This window comes from Chrysochloris asiatica, unplaced genomic scaffold (genome assembly GCF_000296735.1).
Source record: "Chrysochloris asiatica unplaced genomic scaffold, ChrAsi1.0 scaffold00007, whole genome shotgun sequence".
Classification (NCBI taxonomy): domain Eukaryota; kingdom Metazoa; phylum Chordata; class Mammalia; order Afrosoricida; family Chrysochloridae; genus Chrysochloris; species Chrysochloris asiatica.
The window spans coordinates 5813894-5834301 of NW_006408525.1; the positions used below are offsets into that span (position 1 = coordinate 5813894).

The 20408-nt window shown below is 39.0% G+C and overlaps 1 protein-coding gene across 1 annotated transcript in view; it reads left to right on the forward strand.

Annotated features, from left to right (window-relative positions):
• Nucleotides 1–20408, forward strand: part of ACACA (acetyl-CoA carboxylase alpha) — a 336306-nt gene that overhangs the window by 282267 nt on the left and 33631 nt on the right. Inside the window, exons 46-50 of the mRNA XM_006832345.1 lie at nucleotides 4502–4645; nucleotides 7215–7335; nucleotides 10385–10481; nucleotides 13136–13232; nucleotides 13978–14113. Coding sequence (XP_006832408.1) covers nucleotides 4502–4645; nucleotides 7215–7335; nucleotides 10385–10481; nucleotides 13136–13232; nucleotides 13978–14113 — 595 coding nt within the window. The remainder of the gene's footprint in view (nucleotides 1–4501; nucleotides 4646–7214; nucleotides 7336–10384; nucleotides 10482–13135; nucleotides 13233–13977; nucleotides 14114–20408) is intronic.

Consider the following 20408-nt stretch of genomic DNA (forward strand, 5'->3'; position numbering starts at 1 on the left):
AAATCATAGATGAAGTCCATTGATGACAATTGCTCAGTAAATGTACAAACCCCATCACAGAGCCTCTTTAGAATGGAAATATCCTAATGAGGGGGACTGCAGAGAGGACTTAGTTTTAGGTAGCCTAATTCTCAGATGCAGGAGGGGTTTTATAATGCACTGGACTGCAAGGTCGGCGGTGCGAACTCACCAGCCGCTTCTATGGGTCGGAACTGACTCAGCGACACAACGATAACAAACAATAACAACTTTAAATGGAATCCTGGTGTGGCACTGTAGGATAAGCACTGGACTGCTAACCTCAAGGTCAGTGGTTCAAACCCACCAGCTGTTCCTTGGAAACCTTATAACAGAGTCACTGTGAATCAGAACAGACTCGATGGCACTTAACAACACCTTATTTAATTAGAAGATACCTAACCCACCAAAGATTGTTTAAAATAAGCTGTGGTCAGTTTCTTTTTTTTTTTTATTCTATCCATATATCTCCTTTTCACATCTTTAGCACACGATTGCAAATGTTTGTCCATAAGTCTGAGTCCCCACCATAATGTGTGTGTCAGGACAAAAGCTTTTTTTTATTTTTTTTATTTTAATTGAGCTAAGTTGCCTCTATGAAACTTGGAAATCTCAATGCCTGTGCTGACAAATATTCTGACAAGTAAATACTACACTCATTCAGTATTACATAGTGATTTCATTTGCACAAAACCGTACAATGCTCTGCCACTTCAGTCAAATGTCTGGAGCACTGGGGAAAGGAAGAATGTGTTTATCTTGATCTCCAAAAAGGGATTTAAGGGAGAGAGCAGGCGGTATATTAGACTGTTTTCATTGCCTGTCAGCTATGGTAAACCTGAGCTGTCTGCAGTGTCTCTAGATAAGCAGCAACAGCAGCAGAAGCCTTAGCATGTATGTAAGACTGTTTTCATTTGTGCTTCATAAGTATCTCAAAATTTCTAAAGGCTATGCAGCATCTTTGGTGGAGCCTTTAACAATTGTGTCTCTTGCTAATCACTGCCTTTTATATGGCGCCCCTTAATTCTGAGGTCCACCAGCTGTAATGAAGAAAGTGCTGCATGAGGTTTAAGTTTATATTGAAAGTGGATGAAGATCCTCTTTCTGATTCAGCATTGGTGTTGGTGTGGACACTGTGCAGGAGACCCTGAGATGGTGTCCGTTCCTGGTATTTCAGGGTGCTGCTTTTAGGGGGGCAGCAAAATGGGGCCTCAGCAGAGTCAACTCTGAGTGTCTCCCATGTTTAAATGGTTATTGAAGCTTGTTGAGCTGATACGAGTTTATATCATGTAGCAGGAAATGCAGGAGGAATCATTTGGGAAGTGGAACATAGCTATCAGCATGACTCAAAACAGAAACACTGATGTCAAAGTTTAAAAGATTGATGAATGCACCTCACCTTTTTCATGGAAATAATCTGTTGATGAGTGTGATTTCACCCAAATTTTTCTGAAGAAGGTTGGTCCAGCAATATATTAAGGGATGAGACAGTAGTTCTGTGTATGTGGGCTCTTTTCTGTGCCTTCCCAGATGTTACTCAGGGTTTGTGTAACCATTCCTGCATGTTCATTTCTGAGTTCGGCAGAATGGATTTTGTCCTAGCCCAGATTCTGCTTCGTTGGTTGAAGCTTTTGTTGTGAAGTATTCTAAAATCATTAAAACCACTTGAGTCAGCAACGGCCCCTATAAATCAGGAGCTATTGTGTGCCCTCATTCTTCTGGTGCATACTCCAAACGTGCCATCATTTAAGATGAACTGGAGGGCACAGGCTTTCTCTTCACCGACTATTAAGTAGCTATGATTGTTAGCATTTGTTTGTGGTCAGTGGAGTAGGTTTCGTTTCTGTCCTCCCGCCTAGAAACCCCCTCCCCCCCTGCTTCATAAAGCTATTCAGAGAGATTTGGATATTCTGCAGGCCTATCCTATAATTTTCCTCTTTAATTCTCAAATCAAGTGAATCTGATCACATGAGAAACATTGTTTTAAAGCCCAGGAACTATGTTCCTGGGTCTCTCAAGCCCTGGCTAGGTTTCTTTTTGAACCTAGAAATGTACAGATATTGCTGCCTTTTCAGAACAATGGCCAAGTGTCAGAACCTGAATTTCAGCTTGCAAGAGAGAAGATGCGCTAGGTTGTTGAATTCTTATTTTTAAAAATATGGGGTAGAAGGGGCAAGTGGCAAGAGTACTTACAGGTAACCTGGTTCCTGGTACTGTTTTCTTGAAATGAGATGAGAAAGACTTCTAAGAAAGTTGTATTGGAACAGCTAAATTGCTCTTGGGTTTGCACTGGTCCCTTATTTTTCCTGAGATTGATCAGTCCATTACTAATTCTGGAGATATGTAAGATTTCTAAATGGTTGGATATTATGAAGCACTAGAGACAGTGTTTCATAGGAAAGAAAATGGTATTTATGAGCACAGAATGGCCCTAGCTCTCGCTTCTTTGCAGCAGGGAGTGCTTGGCTCTGGACAAAGATTGTGACGATTCAGGGTCAGCGAAGTGTCTCCTTTTTATTCCTTTCCCCCCTTTCCAATTTTATTTTAATAATTAAAAAATACTGCTGATCACACTGAATGACTTCTAGTAGAGAGGTAGTCTGTCCCAGAAAGACCAGTTGTGGGCCACAGGGTTTATGACGTCCATAAAACCAGAGCCAGATCAGAACATGTCCTCCCTGAGTGACAAGAGTTTCTGTCTCCACCAGGGTCCCCCATCAACTGACTGTTTGGATATTTGTTTTGTTTTTATTTTTTGTTCTGTTTTTTCATGATGCATGTGTGAGTGTGCATGTGTGCGTACATTTAAAGATATAAATGAAACAGGTATGCAATGCCCTCTGCCTGTTAGAAAGACTAAAGCCATAAAAATAACAAACAGCGTGTATTTGCTAGAATGTCAAAGTTATGAGTTTATTTTGTAATGATGTGCTCCTGCCTTCATGAGGTAAACTGGCCGTGGCGGAGGTGTTATTAGTAATATGGACTCAGTGGAGCAGAAAGCCTAGTGACCGAGAGATCAGTGTATCAGTCAGGGAGAGGGCAAATGGAAAGAGACAGCAGGAGAATGAGAAAAGAGCTGCAGTGCCTGGGCTGAGATTAAAGACAGACTGAAAGGCGGATGGGAGCCCAGTGGTCAGATATGGTCTCTCCTGTTCCCAGGGCTCCTTTAAAGGAACTGCCAGCATGTTGCTCAGCTTGGAGCTGCTGGTAAAGGCTTGTTCCCTGCTCTTCCTTATCACGGAAAGCAGTAATCTGAAAGCAGTTTCGCCTTCCATGTTCCTTTCAGAAATGTCTCTTCAGTCCTTCCTAGCTCAAGTTAAATGGAACCAAGACCAGCCAGGTCACACTGGGGTTATTACTTTAGTCACCAGCTTTCTCAGCCTTTGGTTGTAACAGCTCACCCAGTAGGCAGGGGATCCTCTCAAGCTCCTAACAAAAAGAAATAGTAGCATACAGGTAGAATTTACTTGTCTTTAATTTATTAGGTTCTTACCAGAGACTGGAAATGAATAAAAGTTAGCAAGAGAAAGAAATTCTGTGTTGTTATTGTTAAGGAGGAGGGGAGAGGGAAAAGAAAGGTAAAATACGGTAAATGCTCTGCAACTATTTAGAGCTCTCCAGGGCTATCCTAGATGACTGGCAATTACTACACACTCAGCAGTTTGCAGTAGTCAGTGATCAGGCCGCCTGGCTTCCATCTGCTGGGTCAGAAAACCTCCTTCCCTGAAAGAAATTTTTAACTGATCTTCAAGGGAACAAGAAACCCTACCATTTCCAAGTTCAAGAATATTCTTTCTTTTTCCTTCCTTAAAGGAAAGTTTGTGGTTTATTATTGTGGGTGTCTTTTGACCTTATAAGGGTTAAACTCCTCCATGGATACACAGGGAACTGTGTCCCTGAATTCCCTCAAGCCTTGAGGACGGGAGGGAAGGAGACACAGGCTTGGGAATAAATCACAGCCATGCACCCACCCAGCACACAAGGGGGACTTGAGTCTTAGCAGTTTGTGTATGTATGTTTTGCCAGCTTTAGGACCTGTATGGGGGGACCAGCTTTTAAAATAAAATTTAAAGGAAAAGAAAAATGTTTTTAATTAAAAAAGAAGGACCCAAAGCTCACTGCATGTCTCTCACTGAGACACGTCAGTAAAGATTGTCAAATGGCAGGTTTATTGACATGCATATACACACTGATATCTCAGGGTTCTAACTTCACCCACTGCAGTTTCAGCTCAGAGTTCAAGTATGGGAACTTATGGCACTAGTAGACAGGGAGGCATGCCGACTTTTAAATTGCAATTGTATATGTGATTGTTAAAGCCCCAGTTTGTTTTCTGAGTTTTCTCTTTAAGGTAAAGATTTAAATAGTTCCTCAAAGTAATCCACAGAGGCTGGAATCTGGAGAAAAGAACTCATGTTGGTGTGAGTCAGGAAATAGACTTTGTAAAGACAGATGTCATTTCTCATGCTTTTTTCTCTAGGTCCTTGGACGAGAAGTATACACCTCCAATAATCAGCTTGGGGGCATTCAGATTATGCACAACAATGGGGTGACCCACAGCATTGTTTGTGATGACTTTGAAGGTGTTTTCACTGTCCTGCATTGGCTATCTTACATGCCTAAGGTGAGCACTTTCTATCTGTCACACAGCTTTTCATTCATTTTCTACCACAGTTCACAGCCTCCATGTTTGAGGTTTCATCTTTATGAGAATTTTTTTTTTTAAGTTGATCTTTTTATTTATTTATTTTTTAAAGCTGTTGATTTCTCTTTTTCTTAAAGCCAACTTTTTCCTTCTTTCTTTAAAATGCCTTTGGATTTCCTTCAAAAACTGTATTAACTTCAGCAACTTAATAGAAAGACACCAGTCATAAACTGGGCTGAGTACTTGAATACACATTTCAACAGAGAAGACAGTCAAATGGCCACCAAACACATGAAAAGATACTCTGGTGTCATCAGCCATCAGAGAGAGATGCAAATCAAAACCACAGTGTGATACCATTTCACTCCCACTAGGATAATAGAAAATAGCAGGTTGGCATGGATGTGAGGTAATTAGAACCCTTATCAATCACTGGGGCCACTGTGGAAAACAGTGTGGCAGTTCCTAAAAAAAAAAAAAAAACACCTAAAAATAAAAGTACCATGTTGTTATTAGGTGCCATCAACTCATTGCTGACTCATAATGATCCTATACAATACAACAAAACACTGCCCATTCCTATACTTCGCACAATCCATATGAAACAGAATTTCACTCTCACAATCCATGACACAGAAATTTCTCTCCTAAGTATACCCAAAAGGCTTGAAAGGAAACTCAGAGACTTGTACATCAGTGTTCATTACAGTACTACTCACAATAGCCAAAAGGTGGAAACAACCTAAATGCCCATTAACAGATGAATGGACAAACAAAATATGGACTACTGCTTAGTCAATAGTAGAAATGAAGTCTTGTTACATGCTACAGTATGGATAGAACTTGAAGATATTATGCTGAGTGAAATAAGCCAATTTGAAAAGGACAAATACTGTATGATCTCAGTTATATAAAAAGACAAGAAAAGGCAAATGTATAGAAACCAAAGTTTATTAGTGGTTATCATGGGTGGGGTTGGGAGGCAGTGATGGAAAAATTACATACAGGATTGCACAGCCTGTAATTGCTGTCAATAAATTAAATGCCTATAAAAAGTTGAATTAGCAAAGCCATGTGACACGTATGCAAAAGAGTAGCTGCTGAACCAAACATCTCATGGGATTTGGTTCCTTGGTTTGGGATTTAGGGGCATGGTTTCATGGGAAATCCCAATTAATTGGCCTATTGACATGACATGTCTAGTATTTCTGTTTTACCTACTAATTTGTTGTCTAGTAGCTGGGGTCTTAAAAGCTTGCAAGCAGCTATCCAAGGCAGAATTAGTCTCTACTCACTTGGCACTGCAGAAGAAGAACAAGAGTCAGGAATACAAGGATATTTGTATTTTTGAAATATTTGGCTAATTGCCTCCATGAAAAACTGCCTCCTTGGTCATGAACCCAGAAGAACTGGATGGTGCCCAGCTATCATTATTGAACATTTTGATCAAAGATTCTAAAGAATCCTGATCATTGCGGAGAAAATGCAGAACAACATTTCAAATTCTCATGGATTTCCTGGAGTTGAATTGGTTCTGACTCATAGGATTTCTAAGGAGTAAGCTGGTGGGTTTGAACTTCTGGTCATGTGGTTAGCAGTCCAGTGCTTATCTTACAGTGCCACACCAGGACTCCCCTGGAGTCATGGAGGGTGGATAAGCCCCTTAGAAGTTTTATCCTGATAATCTTTAAATCTCAACCAAAAATACCCCATGAAGTCATAAAAGCGAACAATATATTACCTAGTAAAAATAGACTGGCCTTGAGCATTATGGTGTTTTAAGAATTAATTATATGAGATCAAGTGACAACAGCAACTTGAAAGATTACATAGGAACCTTGGGGTAATGAATTTATATTAATGAGGGAGAAACAACTCGAAAAAGGAGGATGAGAATGGTTGCATAACCCATATCATCAGTGTAAAAACTGTTGAATTGGTGTGTTTTGCTATGCATATTCTCACCCTGGTGGTGTGCTGTGGGTTAATGCACTGGACTGCAAAGTGGCTTTGAACCGCAAGGTCGGTGGTTCAAGCTCAACAGCATTTCCTCGGAAACCCTATACAGGGCCACTATGGGTTGGAACCAACTCAACGGCACTTAACAACAATAATTCTCAACAGAAAATACATAAAATTTGGGAGGGGATTTGTGAATGCATTTAGATTTCATTGATTTGGGCCCTTCTGATGTTTTCTAGCCTTAATGGCCTTCTCTGAGCTCAGATACCAGCCCAGTAAGGTTCTCTCTCCATTGTGCAGTAGCCAACCATTCCCCTGATCCCCACCCAGGGAACTTCCTAAAAAACCCGAGCACACTGACTCAAGAGTTAAAATGCACTGCTCTCTGCTGGGCTCCTAAATGAGACTTGAGACCTGTACATGTTCCTCGGGGGTTGGCGAGCAGTTGGGAATGCTTCTAGATGAGGATTAGGACAGTTGGGTTTAATTCCACATGTGACTCTAGTCTCAGAAAGAACTGGTGTTACTGAGTGGTAGCTCTTCATTAGGATTGCTGGTGACTGACTGCTGTGCTCTTTCCTTTTAGAGTGTGTACAGTTCAGTTCCTCTTCTGAACTCCAAGGACCCTATAGATAGAATCATCGAGTTTGTTCCCACAAAGGCCCCATATGATCCTCGGTGGATGCTAGCAGGCCGTCCTCACCCAAGTATGTATATGTTTGAGATATACCCATGTTACTCAGGCTCTTAATGGCTTTTTGTGTATTACTATCCAATTCCTACTTAAAAACATGTGCCAAAGAAAACAGAATTATTAACTACTTAGAATTGAGGAAACTCTGAAAAGCAGCTCTCTAAAGAAAAAGGTGGAAAATCCATTATAGCAAATAAAATGAAAAGTAAATGATAATGAAATTTACAGATCAGCCATTGAGTCATAAGCAGTGCAGTCACTTATAAATATCTTCTGTTTATTCAGTTATTAAAGCACTTTATGCTTCCAGAGACTTTAAAATCAGTGTAAGCCATAAAATTATACAATTGTAGGACAAGAATCTTTGACTATTTAGTTCTTATAAGCAAACAGAAATTAATCAGGTCAGTTTTATAAAAGGTCTTTGAGATCCTTAAATGTGAAGTATGAATAAACACTCTGAACAAACTACTGCTGAGCACTCACCTGTTTGTACCCTTGATGTCTTATGATAATTGGTAATGACATTCGTGTTTGTTTCAGTTATTAATGTAAGATTCTTCTTTTAAAAAGGAAGTGTCTTTTGCTTGCATGTTTGTTGAACTATTTCAAAGAAAAGCTATATATAAAATAATGGAATGCAGAAGATGTCATTTCACCAAATTGAAAAATCACTGTGATTTTTGTCAGAAGAGAAGGGGGATCTTCATAAGGCAGTTTTAATAAGCTTTTGTGGGTATGCACTCTAAACCTAATGGGACTGTAAAGCACTGTATACATTACCTTATCTGACTTTCACTACCACTTAGCAATAGACTGCTAATTGCAAGGTCAGCGGTTCAAACCTACCAGCTGCTCCTCGGAAATCCTATACAGGGTCACTATGAGTTGGAATCGATTCAACAGCAGTTAACAACAACAACCAATAGGTAGCATTATTTTACAAGCTCAGAGAAGTTAAGTGATTTGTGCAAGGTCACACAGCTAGTACTTAATAGCTTAATCTGAGGCTTACAGATATTGTAGAGAAATGTAAATGTAAATCTTTACCTATTGTCTTCAATCCTTTTTCTTGTTAATCATAATAAAGCTAGATCGTTTTGCTTTAAACAGAAAAATCACATTGTAATCTTCCTACCTCTTATGTCTGTACCATGATTTTGATGCTTAGTATATAAGTCTAAGATACCTGTCAGCCTTAAAAATCCATGATTTCTAAGAGTGAAGTGGGTTTAGAACTAGACTCAGTGAGTGTTCTCCTGGGAATGATGGAGAGCCATCTTACCAGGCTTCTAAATGAACATGACCTGCATTTTTGGGACTGTAAAGGCCAGCTGTTACAGCCACAGCACACCAGTGACAATCCCCTCTACCAATCAACATATAAGGCAGAAAGGTGTTTTTTGGGAGGTTTTCTCAGAAGGCAGTGAGCTTTAATTAATGAAAAATCAGAATGAATCTTTGACCTAGTAGTACTTTTTGCAGGAAGGTTTATAAAGGACAAAGTTTCTATTTTTAAATGAATTTTATAGTCCCAATTAATTGTTACTGAATTAAGAAATAATAGGAACATACAGAATTTCAGTACTTTAATGGACTTAGGGGTTTGGTTTAGACTCTCCATCAAAATTTGAGTCCTTATTTTTAAGGGGGTGGACAAATTGTTGGACATTATCCTGGCCATAATTAATGAGATCCACAAAATAAAATGAAATTTGTGATAAACTTAAGTTTTCTGGGTTTTGAATAATATTTTTTCATTGACTCTCTAGTAATTCATCCTGCTGTCTATGTGCAGCTAACACTCGCTCCCAAATCGAGTGACTTCAGATTTTAATTTAGTGGAAGCGTTAAGGAAAGCAGATGATTCCCTGTGATAAGTTAAAGCAGATATCTTCTAGGTGAAAAGTTAAAGTCATTTATTAAAGGAGATAGTGCTGTGATATTCTTCAAACTGACGCCCAACACGAGACCAGAATCTAAACGATCGGCTTTGGGCTCACGATAGAGAGATAATTTTGAAATGGATGATCACATTTTACACTGGGGCCATAGAGGCAAGGAATGTAGAACACAGTAATTACAAGTTTAGTCTTGATAAAACACTCTTCATCCTGTTTAAGTCAGCAGAGGTTAGCTTGCTTGGATCTCCACTTTTAATTGGTTTTGGACTTAGGTTTTTAGGGGGTGGAGGGCCATGTTCAAATTAGAAGAATCACCCAGAAACTGAGCTGAGAAGGCAATCTAGGAAGCAGTTATTTGCAGAAGCTTTTATGGGACCTTGGTCAAACACGAATACCTGTGGAACAAAAGTTTCTAGCCAAAGATGTTGGAATTTTTTTGTCTTAATGAAGGGAGTTCTATGTGCAAGTGAGGTTAACGCCTTTGAGTGTGTACAGTATCTTAACCATCTTATTGTTTTACTGTCAAGAATATGTAGAAAAATTCTTTTTTGTTAGCTGTAAATAAAATGGATCGATTCCCTTGCTTTCTAGCAGAGAAGCTGACTTCCTTTTCTTTTCCTGAAATTTGGGCCCTTATCTTGTTAGTACTTATTATTTGTCTTCAATTTTCCATTAAAAAAAAAAAAAAGTCAGTGGAATCAAAGAAAAATTTGTAAGCTAAGTTTTAAAATAGAAATAAGCATTTTGAAAGCATCTTTAATGACTTGACTGCCTTTTGACAAATGTTTGCCAGATTTTTTTAAAAAACAAACATTTATTTAAAAGCATGCATACTCCCTCTGGTAGTTGAACCCCATCGTTTAACAATAAATGATGCTTTTTCTGATAAATGATTCTTTTTATTCAGAGTAGCAAATGAAATAGAAGATGATGTCTGAAGGCAGAGGAACATTCAGCTGCCTAATGCTTCCATCTCTTATTATATGGTTAAAAACACCACCAACACCAGAAACTTCCATCTATTAAAATATGGTTTAAACACCATCACCACTACCAAATCCCCAAAATAACTCCCCAAATCCCACCTTAAATTGGTCACTTCCAGTGCATTTCCAACAGATTATCTTTTTCCTTTATTTATTTTCTTTTCCTCTGTAGCCCAGAAAGGCCAGTGGTTGAGTGGATTTTTTGATTATGGATCTTTCTCAGAGATTATGCAACCCTGGGCACAAACAGTGGTGGTTGGGAGAGCCAGGTAAGACCTCTTTTGTTTGGGAAATTCTTTTTCCTCCCAATTAAAAATGAGAACATCAAGTGCTATTCCTATATAGATGCTTACCAATCATCCTTTCTTTATTCAAACTTTGTAACACTGTTGAATTATAGCCAAGTCCAGTTATGCTGGGATACTGGCTCCCAATAGTCATTTAGTGACATTCCCTTTTTATATCGCTGAAAGAAAAGTTCTTTGGTGTCTGTAAAGTCCAACTAAAATGGACGTGTAGGCCACCAGTAACCCTCTCCTTGAAAGAGCATTTTCTTTGCAACTGGAGAGAAGTCCTTTCATGGCATCAAGATTATTTAAGTGACAAATGCACTATATTGGTTTATAATCAGATTTGAATTGCCAGAAAAATCAAAAATAAAAGTTTACCTGACAGAAAAGTGAGTAAAATAAGCTGGAATAGGTTGTTGGGATACCCATATTTTTCAAGTGGGAAATTGAAGTTTCTATTAAATTTGAATACCCACTTTAAGAAGTGGTTCACTCAACAGCAAGCTCTGCACGAAATCATCTGTAGCGCTGGCTGTAACGAGTACCTGCCAAGGCTGATCTTAATCTAGTCCTGCACTGCAGAGACATGCTGCCCAGGGGCCTGCATCTGGAACTCACCTTCCTCTCGGGGGCAATCAGTTCTCCTTATCTTGGTAAAAAGTGGCACCTGTTCAAGATTCTCAACTATGCCACATTGGGTTGAGATTTAGATTCTAGCCCTGGAAATAATTCTAGGCTTTGTGGTTCTCTCAGTATAGCAGGTCAGCTCACCTCATGCTGCCAGTAACAAGGAGCCATCAGATGGCAAATCCCAGACAGGAGCTTCCACTGTGACTCTGAATAGGAGCCAGGCCTGGATTCAGCTTATCCTGTGACTCACTGGGACCAGCTTTCAGATCTCAGGTCTCGTACCTCACAGGCTTCTGGGTCTCAAAGAAGATCACATTTTGCTCCTGGTAAAATAAATACATTAGGGATGTCAGGATGGGGGTGCACTAGAGAGAGAACCCTCCTACCAAGGACCTATCAGTTTATTATAAAGAATCCTCACATCATACTAATACCAACTTTTTTGAGAATTTGTCTCTCATCTATTCTACTTCAGTTGCTCTGCCTATAGAAAAAAATGGCAGATTTTAAGCCTCAGAAAGCCAAACCTTTGTTAAGATCCTCACATGGAAAACAAGAGAATACGGCTTTACAATTATGACTGAAAGAATAGGGATTATTCTAAAACCAAGATCAGTCAAGCCTGGCTTTGCTTAGCTCTGCCATTGTTTATAACGGCACTCACTATGACTTCTTCCTTTCTTTACATCTGATGAGTTCTGTGCTGCTTACTCCAAACACATACACATGCTCACAAGTATATAAAACACAAATGGAGCTAGCTGCTTTCAAAAGCAATGGCATTTCAAAAAATAAATACAAATGTATTCTTCTGGGATTGTTACTGTAAGTGCTGCCAAAACTCATCTTTGGTATGTATGTTTGGAATATGTGTGCTATTGGCTGTAAATTGTCTTTTATTATTCCATGGCACCTTGTCCAGGGACACACAATAAAACAAGATGTAGCATCTTCATGTGCTAGCCTGATAAAATTTATATGAAGTATAATAGAAAACAGAAGTTGTTCTGAGCTGTTTTCAAGTTCAATAAATAACTGTAATACTCGGATAAAGATGTTCTTTATTAGGTCACATGGGCCCTAATATATAAGTTATAAGTTGCCGATTTAGGGTGGCTTTTGCAATTACAAGTTTCCAGTTGGATTGTTAATCATTGTGAACAGAAATATTTCTAAACTCTCCTGTGTATCTCCTGCTCGTTGTCTGGTTGTCTAGAGGGCTTTTGATTCTGATTCAGTGCAGGCAAGTAACAAGGGGGTGGGTGGTCCCCACTCATGTCCCTGTCAGATCTCTTGTAATGACAAGAATCCATTTTTAGTAGCAAATGTTACAACCAAAGACCATCCTTCATGGAAAAGTTTGTTATGGAGATGCTCTGTGGATTGAGAGTCTATAACACATCCCATCCCTAACCCCAAGAAGTGAGGCTGAGAAATTAAGATTGAATTACATTTTCAAGAGTAAGATCTCTCCCTGTACCTTGTAGCTTACTCTCTCTCTCTCGTGTGCTTATATGCTTCCTCCTTCTCTATACTTCCATTCACATTTTATTGGGAACCACATTATTAGTATTCCATAGAAAACCATTTCTCTGTCCCAGTAAGGCCAAAACTCATTAAAATCATTACTGAATGTGTCTAACTTTCTGCTACCTTTTCAAACCATTTCCCTCTTTCTCCAGCAAAGAGATGCTTTAGCATGAACTGAGATATTTCCTTTGTCAACCAGAGACTTGTGTATGTGCTAGGCTGATGAGTTTAAAAGATAGTCATGTGGTCGAGCATTTCAAAATGAAATTTATTCTGAGAGTGAGTCTACCATATTTATAGGATACCAGACCCATAGGGCTCCACATTTAACCTCTAGACAAATCAGATTCCCTTTGCTTTCTGTATTTGTTTCTAGTTTCTTTTCCCCATGTTTTGATGAGGAATTAGAAAATAAATGATTGGCTGTAATGTTGACATCCATTGGGGTCTTCTGTGCCTCATTTTTTTAACAGGTTAGGAGGAATACCTGTGGGAGTAGTTGCTGTAGAAACCCGAACAGTGGAATTAAGTATCCCAGCTGATCCTGCAAACCTGGATTCTGAAGCCAAGGTAGGTAACCTGGAGTATATTGTGTGCCTTTCCTTGGACCTCTGGTTCCCTTCTGCGGAGCTGGTGGATATATTGGGAACATTGCAAACCAACTATCTTAAAGGGGGAAGGGCAGTCAGCAACCATGAATGATTTAAGACCATCATGTGATCACTTTTAAGGTGACATACATGGGGTTACCATGAGTTGGAATGGCAATGCAGAGGGATTTCTGGACCCAAAAGGCACAGCCTTTTTTTTAAAAGGATGGATTAAGTCTTGACATCCTGACAAAAGATGCAAAAAGTGGAGGAGTAGGAGAAGTTTAAAGAGGAAGTTATGCAGCAATGTCATATCAAGTGTCTGTTGGTTAGTCACAGTCTAGAAACAAACTGTACAAAGCAGAGGTGAAAAGACTTTGGGGAAAAGAACATACTTGGGAGACTCAAAACAATTGGCTTGCTTTGAGGAACCGTGTAATTGAATCAAAGTTGCTTTTGTTGAAGCCTTCTGCTACATTCGTCCATGATAAACAGTAAGGTTTCCCCATTTTGACTAAACAGTAGTGGTGTAATCAGAATTTAAAAAAGAAGTATTTAACAAGGTCAAAGATCCAGGATCCTTTCTTTCTTACTTCATAGATGATCTTCTTCATGAAGGACAGATTTTGTTGGGTTTGATTTTGAATTTCGATTCCATAAAACCTGGCGAGATTTCCCCTCAAACTGTGTTGTTAATTGTATCTTTCTCTGACTTTCTCTAATAGATAATCCAGCAGGCTGGCCAGGTTTGGTTCCCAGACTCTGCATTTAAAACTTACCAGGCTATCAAAGACTTCAACCGTGAAGGGCTGCCTCTGATGGTCTTTGCCAACTGGAGAGGCTTCTCTGGTGGGATGAAAGGTGAGTGACCAGCTTTGTTCTAAACAGGCCTCACTGATCTCAGAGCACTCTACAGTGGAGAGTAGGAAGGCACTAGGCAGAGTCTCTGGGTGTCCTGACAACCAATTCTGTAGGCTTCTTAGAGATTGTCATAGAGATTATGCTCCCTCCATGATATCTTCTGAGTTGCCACTTGTCTGGGGAAATGCAGTATTTTACAGTTCCATATAAAATTTCAGAACAATTGTTGTTGTCTAGGTTGGCTCCTAGTATGGCTTTAGCTTTCATAGGTGGATAACGGACCCTTCTGATGGTACTAGGGAAATATGGTTGTACTTATCTTTCTTTCTTTTCTGAGATGTTGTTTTTTACTGTTCTGTCATGACCAAGGTAGATACTGAAATTGGCATTTACTTGGGGGTGGGGTGGGAGAATGAACAAATTCTGTACTAGAAACTGTTCTTAGTGGCAGTTTGTGAAATGTTGTAGTATATCCAACAATAGCCTTGGGCTTGTGGCTCCATTATTATAAGGCTCTGCTCTGTGCTGTGGGAATTATGTAGTGATTACGCAGCCATTTACTGAGAACCCTCCATGTACTGAACCACTGTGGACAATACAGGGAGAACCAAAGGAGACACACTACCTCTTACAGTAGTGAAACTCTGTTTGCAATGACCAGAAATCAATGGTCTTACTAAGACCAGAGACTGCATCCCAGGAGAGTATTCGAATATGCAGATGAGTGAAAACCTGTTCATCTAGGAAGAACTCAGAATTCTGAAGTAGCAGCACAGGCTACAGAACAGAATAGCTGGGGCAGGGAATTGATACTGATGGAGTAAACAGTAATCAGAGAGTGCTGGGGGCGTATAAAATGTGAACTAGTGAACTCTCAGTAGAGCATCCTGAGGTACCTTGGGACCAGAGGCCTCTCTAGCCTCTTAAGGACGAAAAGCCTGGGCAGGCTCCCCTATGTGTTATAAAACTTATGCCATCAACTTTCCCTTACCTGAATAGGAAAAGCCCTGGACAGCCAGGCCTCCCTAGCAAAATACAGATGAGTGCAGTTGTTTTTTTGTTTGTTTTTTTAAGTTGAGAAGTTTGTTTTTACACATAGTTGTTGAAAGACTATTACAGTTTGTATTTTTCTTGAGGGAGACTTTGTTTGTAAATGCAAATTATGTTTATATGGTTTATTAGACTACCAAGGGGAATTATTTTTTGACCAAGATAATAAATCAATGAAGATACCAACATAAATTGAGAGCATAGGTTAAACAAGGCAGTCCTACCTATATTTACTGAGTTTCTGTGTTCAAGGAACTATGCTAGCTACTTCAGAAAAAAAAAACAAAAATAAATCAGCAACAGACATTGCCTCAGGAGTTCAGAAAAATGTCTTGGGCAGAATGAGACAGCCATAATAAATAAAGTATAAACAAAACATCAGGTGTTCAAAAGACAATATATAGAAGGTGATGGGCTGGTGCAACCTCTTCCATCTATATATAAATATATATGGTTCATTTAGCATCAGATTGTATTTGATCCCAAATTCCCTAGCTGTATGATCCACATTAAGACCTGGGAAAGAATATTATTCCATAGTTATTCTCTGCTTGGGAGCCAGTGACAATGCTTAAGGTGTGAGTTAGCCTATCTCTTTTATCGTCACTGGAGTTCAAAGTTCAAATTTTCTGTAGTGCTGCTTCTAGGAAAAGCTTTAATTCTGCTTTGTATTTTGGCTCAGCCCCAGATTGGCTGCTAGCCCTGTAACAATAAGAACAACAATTAAGATTCCTTGAGCTATTTTCACCAAACTGTGCTGACCATTTTATATGTAGTATCTTAGCACCTCTAAGGGATATGTCATATTGTTGTTTGCATTTTACAGAAATTGAAGCTTAGGTTAAATTAATTTCCCAAGATCATTTAACTAAAAAATGGAAAGAACTTAGATCTTTTTGACTTCCTGAAGTACAGCTGGTTGTTTTTAAAGCCTAGGACTAGAACCAAATCTACTAGAGTATCCCCAAAATAGTATACCTGGTTTCTGGTTTTCCTTAGAAAGTTACTCTCTATCTGCCTTCCCCTCTGCTTTGGGACTTACCTGGGTTATTATGACCAGAAATTTCATGAGCGCTGACATGCGTTACTAGCGTGATAAAGATCAGTACCAGTTCTGTCTTCTGAATTTTGGTGCTGATGCATACTTAATGCAAAATAAGCTTTGGGAAGTACAGAAATAAGTGGGGAAGTAGGAGACTGGGCAGCAGGAGTGGGGTGGGGAGGTGGAAGACAGCGCCTTTCGTATTTACATACAGGTCAGGATGTTTCCTACATATTATCTCATGTAAAAGGACCTAAGCTGAGAACCTCTGTCATTCTCCACATCCCTTGGGGAGATGTTTGCAGTTTTGGTTTCAATGCTGGCTGGGGATTATGCAGAGAGGGAAAATAAACAATTATGCCATCCCTCAGTGCACACAAACACACAGCCAGGAGCCGGCTGCACTGTGGGTAAAATGACTCCAAAATTGTGTGTAATGAGTAGGAAAAGATTAGAGACAGCTCTTGCTATGCTGAAAATTGACATTAGTGGAAGGGGAGAAGGAAAAAAAAAAAAAAAACTCTTTACAAGTCGGCCTAGGAGGTCTAATTTGAGCAGTAAAAATATAAATAAATAAATAAAAGCATGTCAAGATGGTATTGGTGCTTTTTCCAATGAGGTCTATCTGGCCGGAAGGCTATTCAGCATAATGCAAAATTAAATTATAAAAACTGGCTGAATATTTAGATGGAAGAGCCATTTGGAAGCAGTTTATTTAGACGAACCGGCAATGACCCACAACAGGGAGACATCAAGCGTGAAATTTACTAGAAATTAGCACCAGGGTCCCAGCCTCAGCATGAATAGCTTGATAGGATGCAAATCCCAGTGATATTAAGCTGCCTTACTGCTGGTGCTACAGGGTCACTCTCAGTTGGCTTTTCATGTTATACTTATTATTTTTTTCTGGGACAGGTTATAAATAACAATAAAAAATTTTTTATTGAAAACTTAAACTGGAATGAAAGTCTATTTTAAAATCTCTGATAGTTAGATGTTGAAATATGTTGAAATACAGTGTCAGCCAGCCTTAATGCACTCATAAGAGACATTATGTGTGTGCAGCTTATATGTGCCTAATGTTTACCTTCAGCGTCTAACCCAAGCCAATAAGATCTATTCCAATTTCAAGAGTGTGAGGCACTGTGGAAACACCCTGCTCTCTTGTTTGGCACACATGATTGCCACAGTTTAACCATATTGTGTAACAGTGAAGGCCCCCGACTGGCTTGGTGCCTGAGTGCTAATACACTGCAAAGACTGTGTGTGGTTTCCCATTCGTGTAGGTATGCTTTGCCCAGAATGCTGCAAGGCTCCAAGCTCCTGCCTCAGCGGTGAAGAATCTGTCAGTGTTTTCCCTCCCCAGCAGTGTTTCTCAGGGCCTTGGAATCAACAATCAGTATATGCATTGCTTTAAAATTGCCTAGACTGATTTTTAGCCTAAGCTCTTAGGGATTCCTCCCTTCCATGCCACTGGTGCCTGTGCTTCTGCTGTCTCTCTGAAATGTAAACTTATTTCAGAAAAATTGTTTATCAAATGGTTGCCAGGTGCTTCAACCTGCCTGTGAAAATGTGTACTTTGGGGTATTTTCAGTTTAGCAGGAGTAGGCTGTTTATAGAGTTAGTTAGTTAGTTAATTAGTTAGTTAGTTTATTTATTTATTTATAAATAAACTAAATAAATACCTTAATAGCCTTTGCTGCTTTTCGGGTTATAATGGTTGGATTGTATGTCTGCTGGTGTTGTTTTGTTAGACTTTGAGTCCCAAACTTTTCAGCTCTAATGAAACTTGATGTTCCTTTTCTACTCAAAGTCTTGGGACCTGAAGATACTTGTTTGAGGTAAGAACCAGCCTTCACAAGCTGGAAGTGTCTTTGGTACAATTTCTGACTATAAAATATCTAGAGCTCTTCAGTCATTTGTTCAGGGTTCTTTACCTGGCCATTACATAGTTTTTGTTGTGAAATGCCACTGAGTTCTTTCCAACTCATAGCAACCCTGTATTGGGCTTCTGAGGCTGTGAATTTCTGTGGGAGCAAAAATGGAATCTTTCGCCTGAGTGGTGGCTGGTGGGCTCGAACAGCCAACTTTGTGGTTCGCGGTCCATTGTTTCTCCTATAGAGCCACCACTAGATGCTGGAAATGCTCTCTTCTCAAGCAACAAAGATGAGTTAAGAATGAGATAGTGGAATGTAGACTCTGAAGCCCAAACCATATAGGTTTTAAGTCCTATCTGTCCTATTTACTTAACTAACCCTCAGTTTTCTCACCTGTAACTTGGACATAACAATGTGATGTTTTCATGACTTATGTACTTATGTTACCTGGTACAGAATAGGTTAGCCATGATCATGATGATGATGATGATAAGAACTGAAGTTGATGTCACAAAAACAAATGGCAATAAGCCCAATTTAAACAAATCAAAACTATTTGTTTACATTATGAAATCAATTTTTTTTTTCATTAAAAAATAAGGTATATTTTAAATAAACTTCCTCCCTGTTTTGGAGTTAGATTTGGTAATTGTAGGTAATACAGAGAAAGGTTTTAATCAAACAAAAGTGAAGAGGCTGGATATTTTGTCTTTATGTATTATTGTTGTTGTTTGTTGTTAAGAGCCTTGTAGTCAGTTCCAACACAAAGCAACCCTGTATAGGGTTTCTAAGTAATGGCTGGTGGACTTGAATTGCCAACCTTGTGGTTAGTAGTTCAGTGCTAATCCTACAGTGCCACACTAGCATTTACCTCTCATTTATTACTTTTTTCTTTTTTAGATAAAATGCCTTTTTGGTACCATTTCTTACTGTTTTTTCTCTTATCTGTGCCTTTCATTTCTTTTCTGTGCATGGCAGTGTTGATGGCCTCTCCTCTCTGTTCTGAAACTGTACTCTTGCCAGCAATGAAAAATGTACTGCTAATTACACAATTATTTTATTATGTAGCACTAGTTGAAATACCCACTAAAGAATTAATTTACTTAAAATAATTTGAACTGAGCAATTATTTTTATAACCACAGAATTAGTGTAAAGTGCTTAAAGTCCTTTATTTCTTGCTTTTCATACAGCAGTTGTATAATTAGCAGTAAATTTTTTTGGTCTTTGCTTTCTTCCCAAAGGAATAAATGTCTTCTTTCTGATCATATATACAGAGTATATGACCATACCCATTCACATACAGTAGGGAGTTTTTCTTGGATCAACTAGTCCTCACTAAAGTCTTCACAGAGTGGCCAGGTCAGGGAACTAGAGAAAGACGTATGCCTGCAGTGAAGTGTACTCACTGATGGTTTGTATATAGAGCCATTTTTACTTTGGAGAAAATGGAGTCCTACTGTGGTTCTGCAGGTTAATGCGCTGGACTGCAAAGTGGTTTAAACTGTAAGGTCGGTGATTCAAACTCACCATCCGCGCCGTTCCACTATGGGTCAGAACTGACTCAACAGCACTTAACAACAAAAACTACATTTTTAAAGGTAGCATATGATAAAGAACCAGTGACATGGCACTGAAGGCATTGGTTCAAAAAACAAGGCTCCAGGAATTGATGGAATACAAATTGCAATGTTTCAACAAACAGATGCAATACTAGATGCACTCCTCTATGCAAGAAATTTGGAGGACAGCTATCAGACCAACTGACTGGAAGAAATCCATATTTGTGCCCATCCCAGAGAAAAGCAATCCAACCGAATACAGAAATTATCAACAAAATGCCACATAAATAAAGTTTTGCTGAAGATGATTTAAAAATGGCTGTAGCAGAGAACTGCCAGAAATTGAAAAGAGGATGTTGAATGAAGGATATCATTGCTGGCATCAGATAGATATTGTCTGAAAGCAGAGAATTCCACAAAATATTTGCCTGCATTTTATTAACTACACAAAGGCATTCAACTTTGTGGATCATAGCAAACTATGCATAACATTGAGAATAATGGGATTCCAGAACACTTAATTATGCTCATGTAGAACCTGTGTATAAACTAAAGAGGCAGTCATTGGAATAGAACAATGGGATGATGAATGGTTTAAAATCAGGAAAAGGTGTGTCCTTTCATCATATTTATTCATTCGTATGTTGGGCAAATTATCTGAGATGCTGGACCACATGAAGAAGAACATAGCATCAGCATTGGAGAAAGATCATTAACAACTTGTGATATGCAGATGATACAACTTAGCTTGCTGAAAATGAAGAG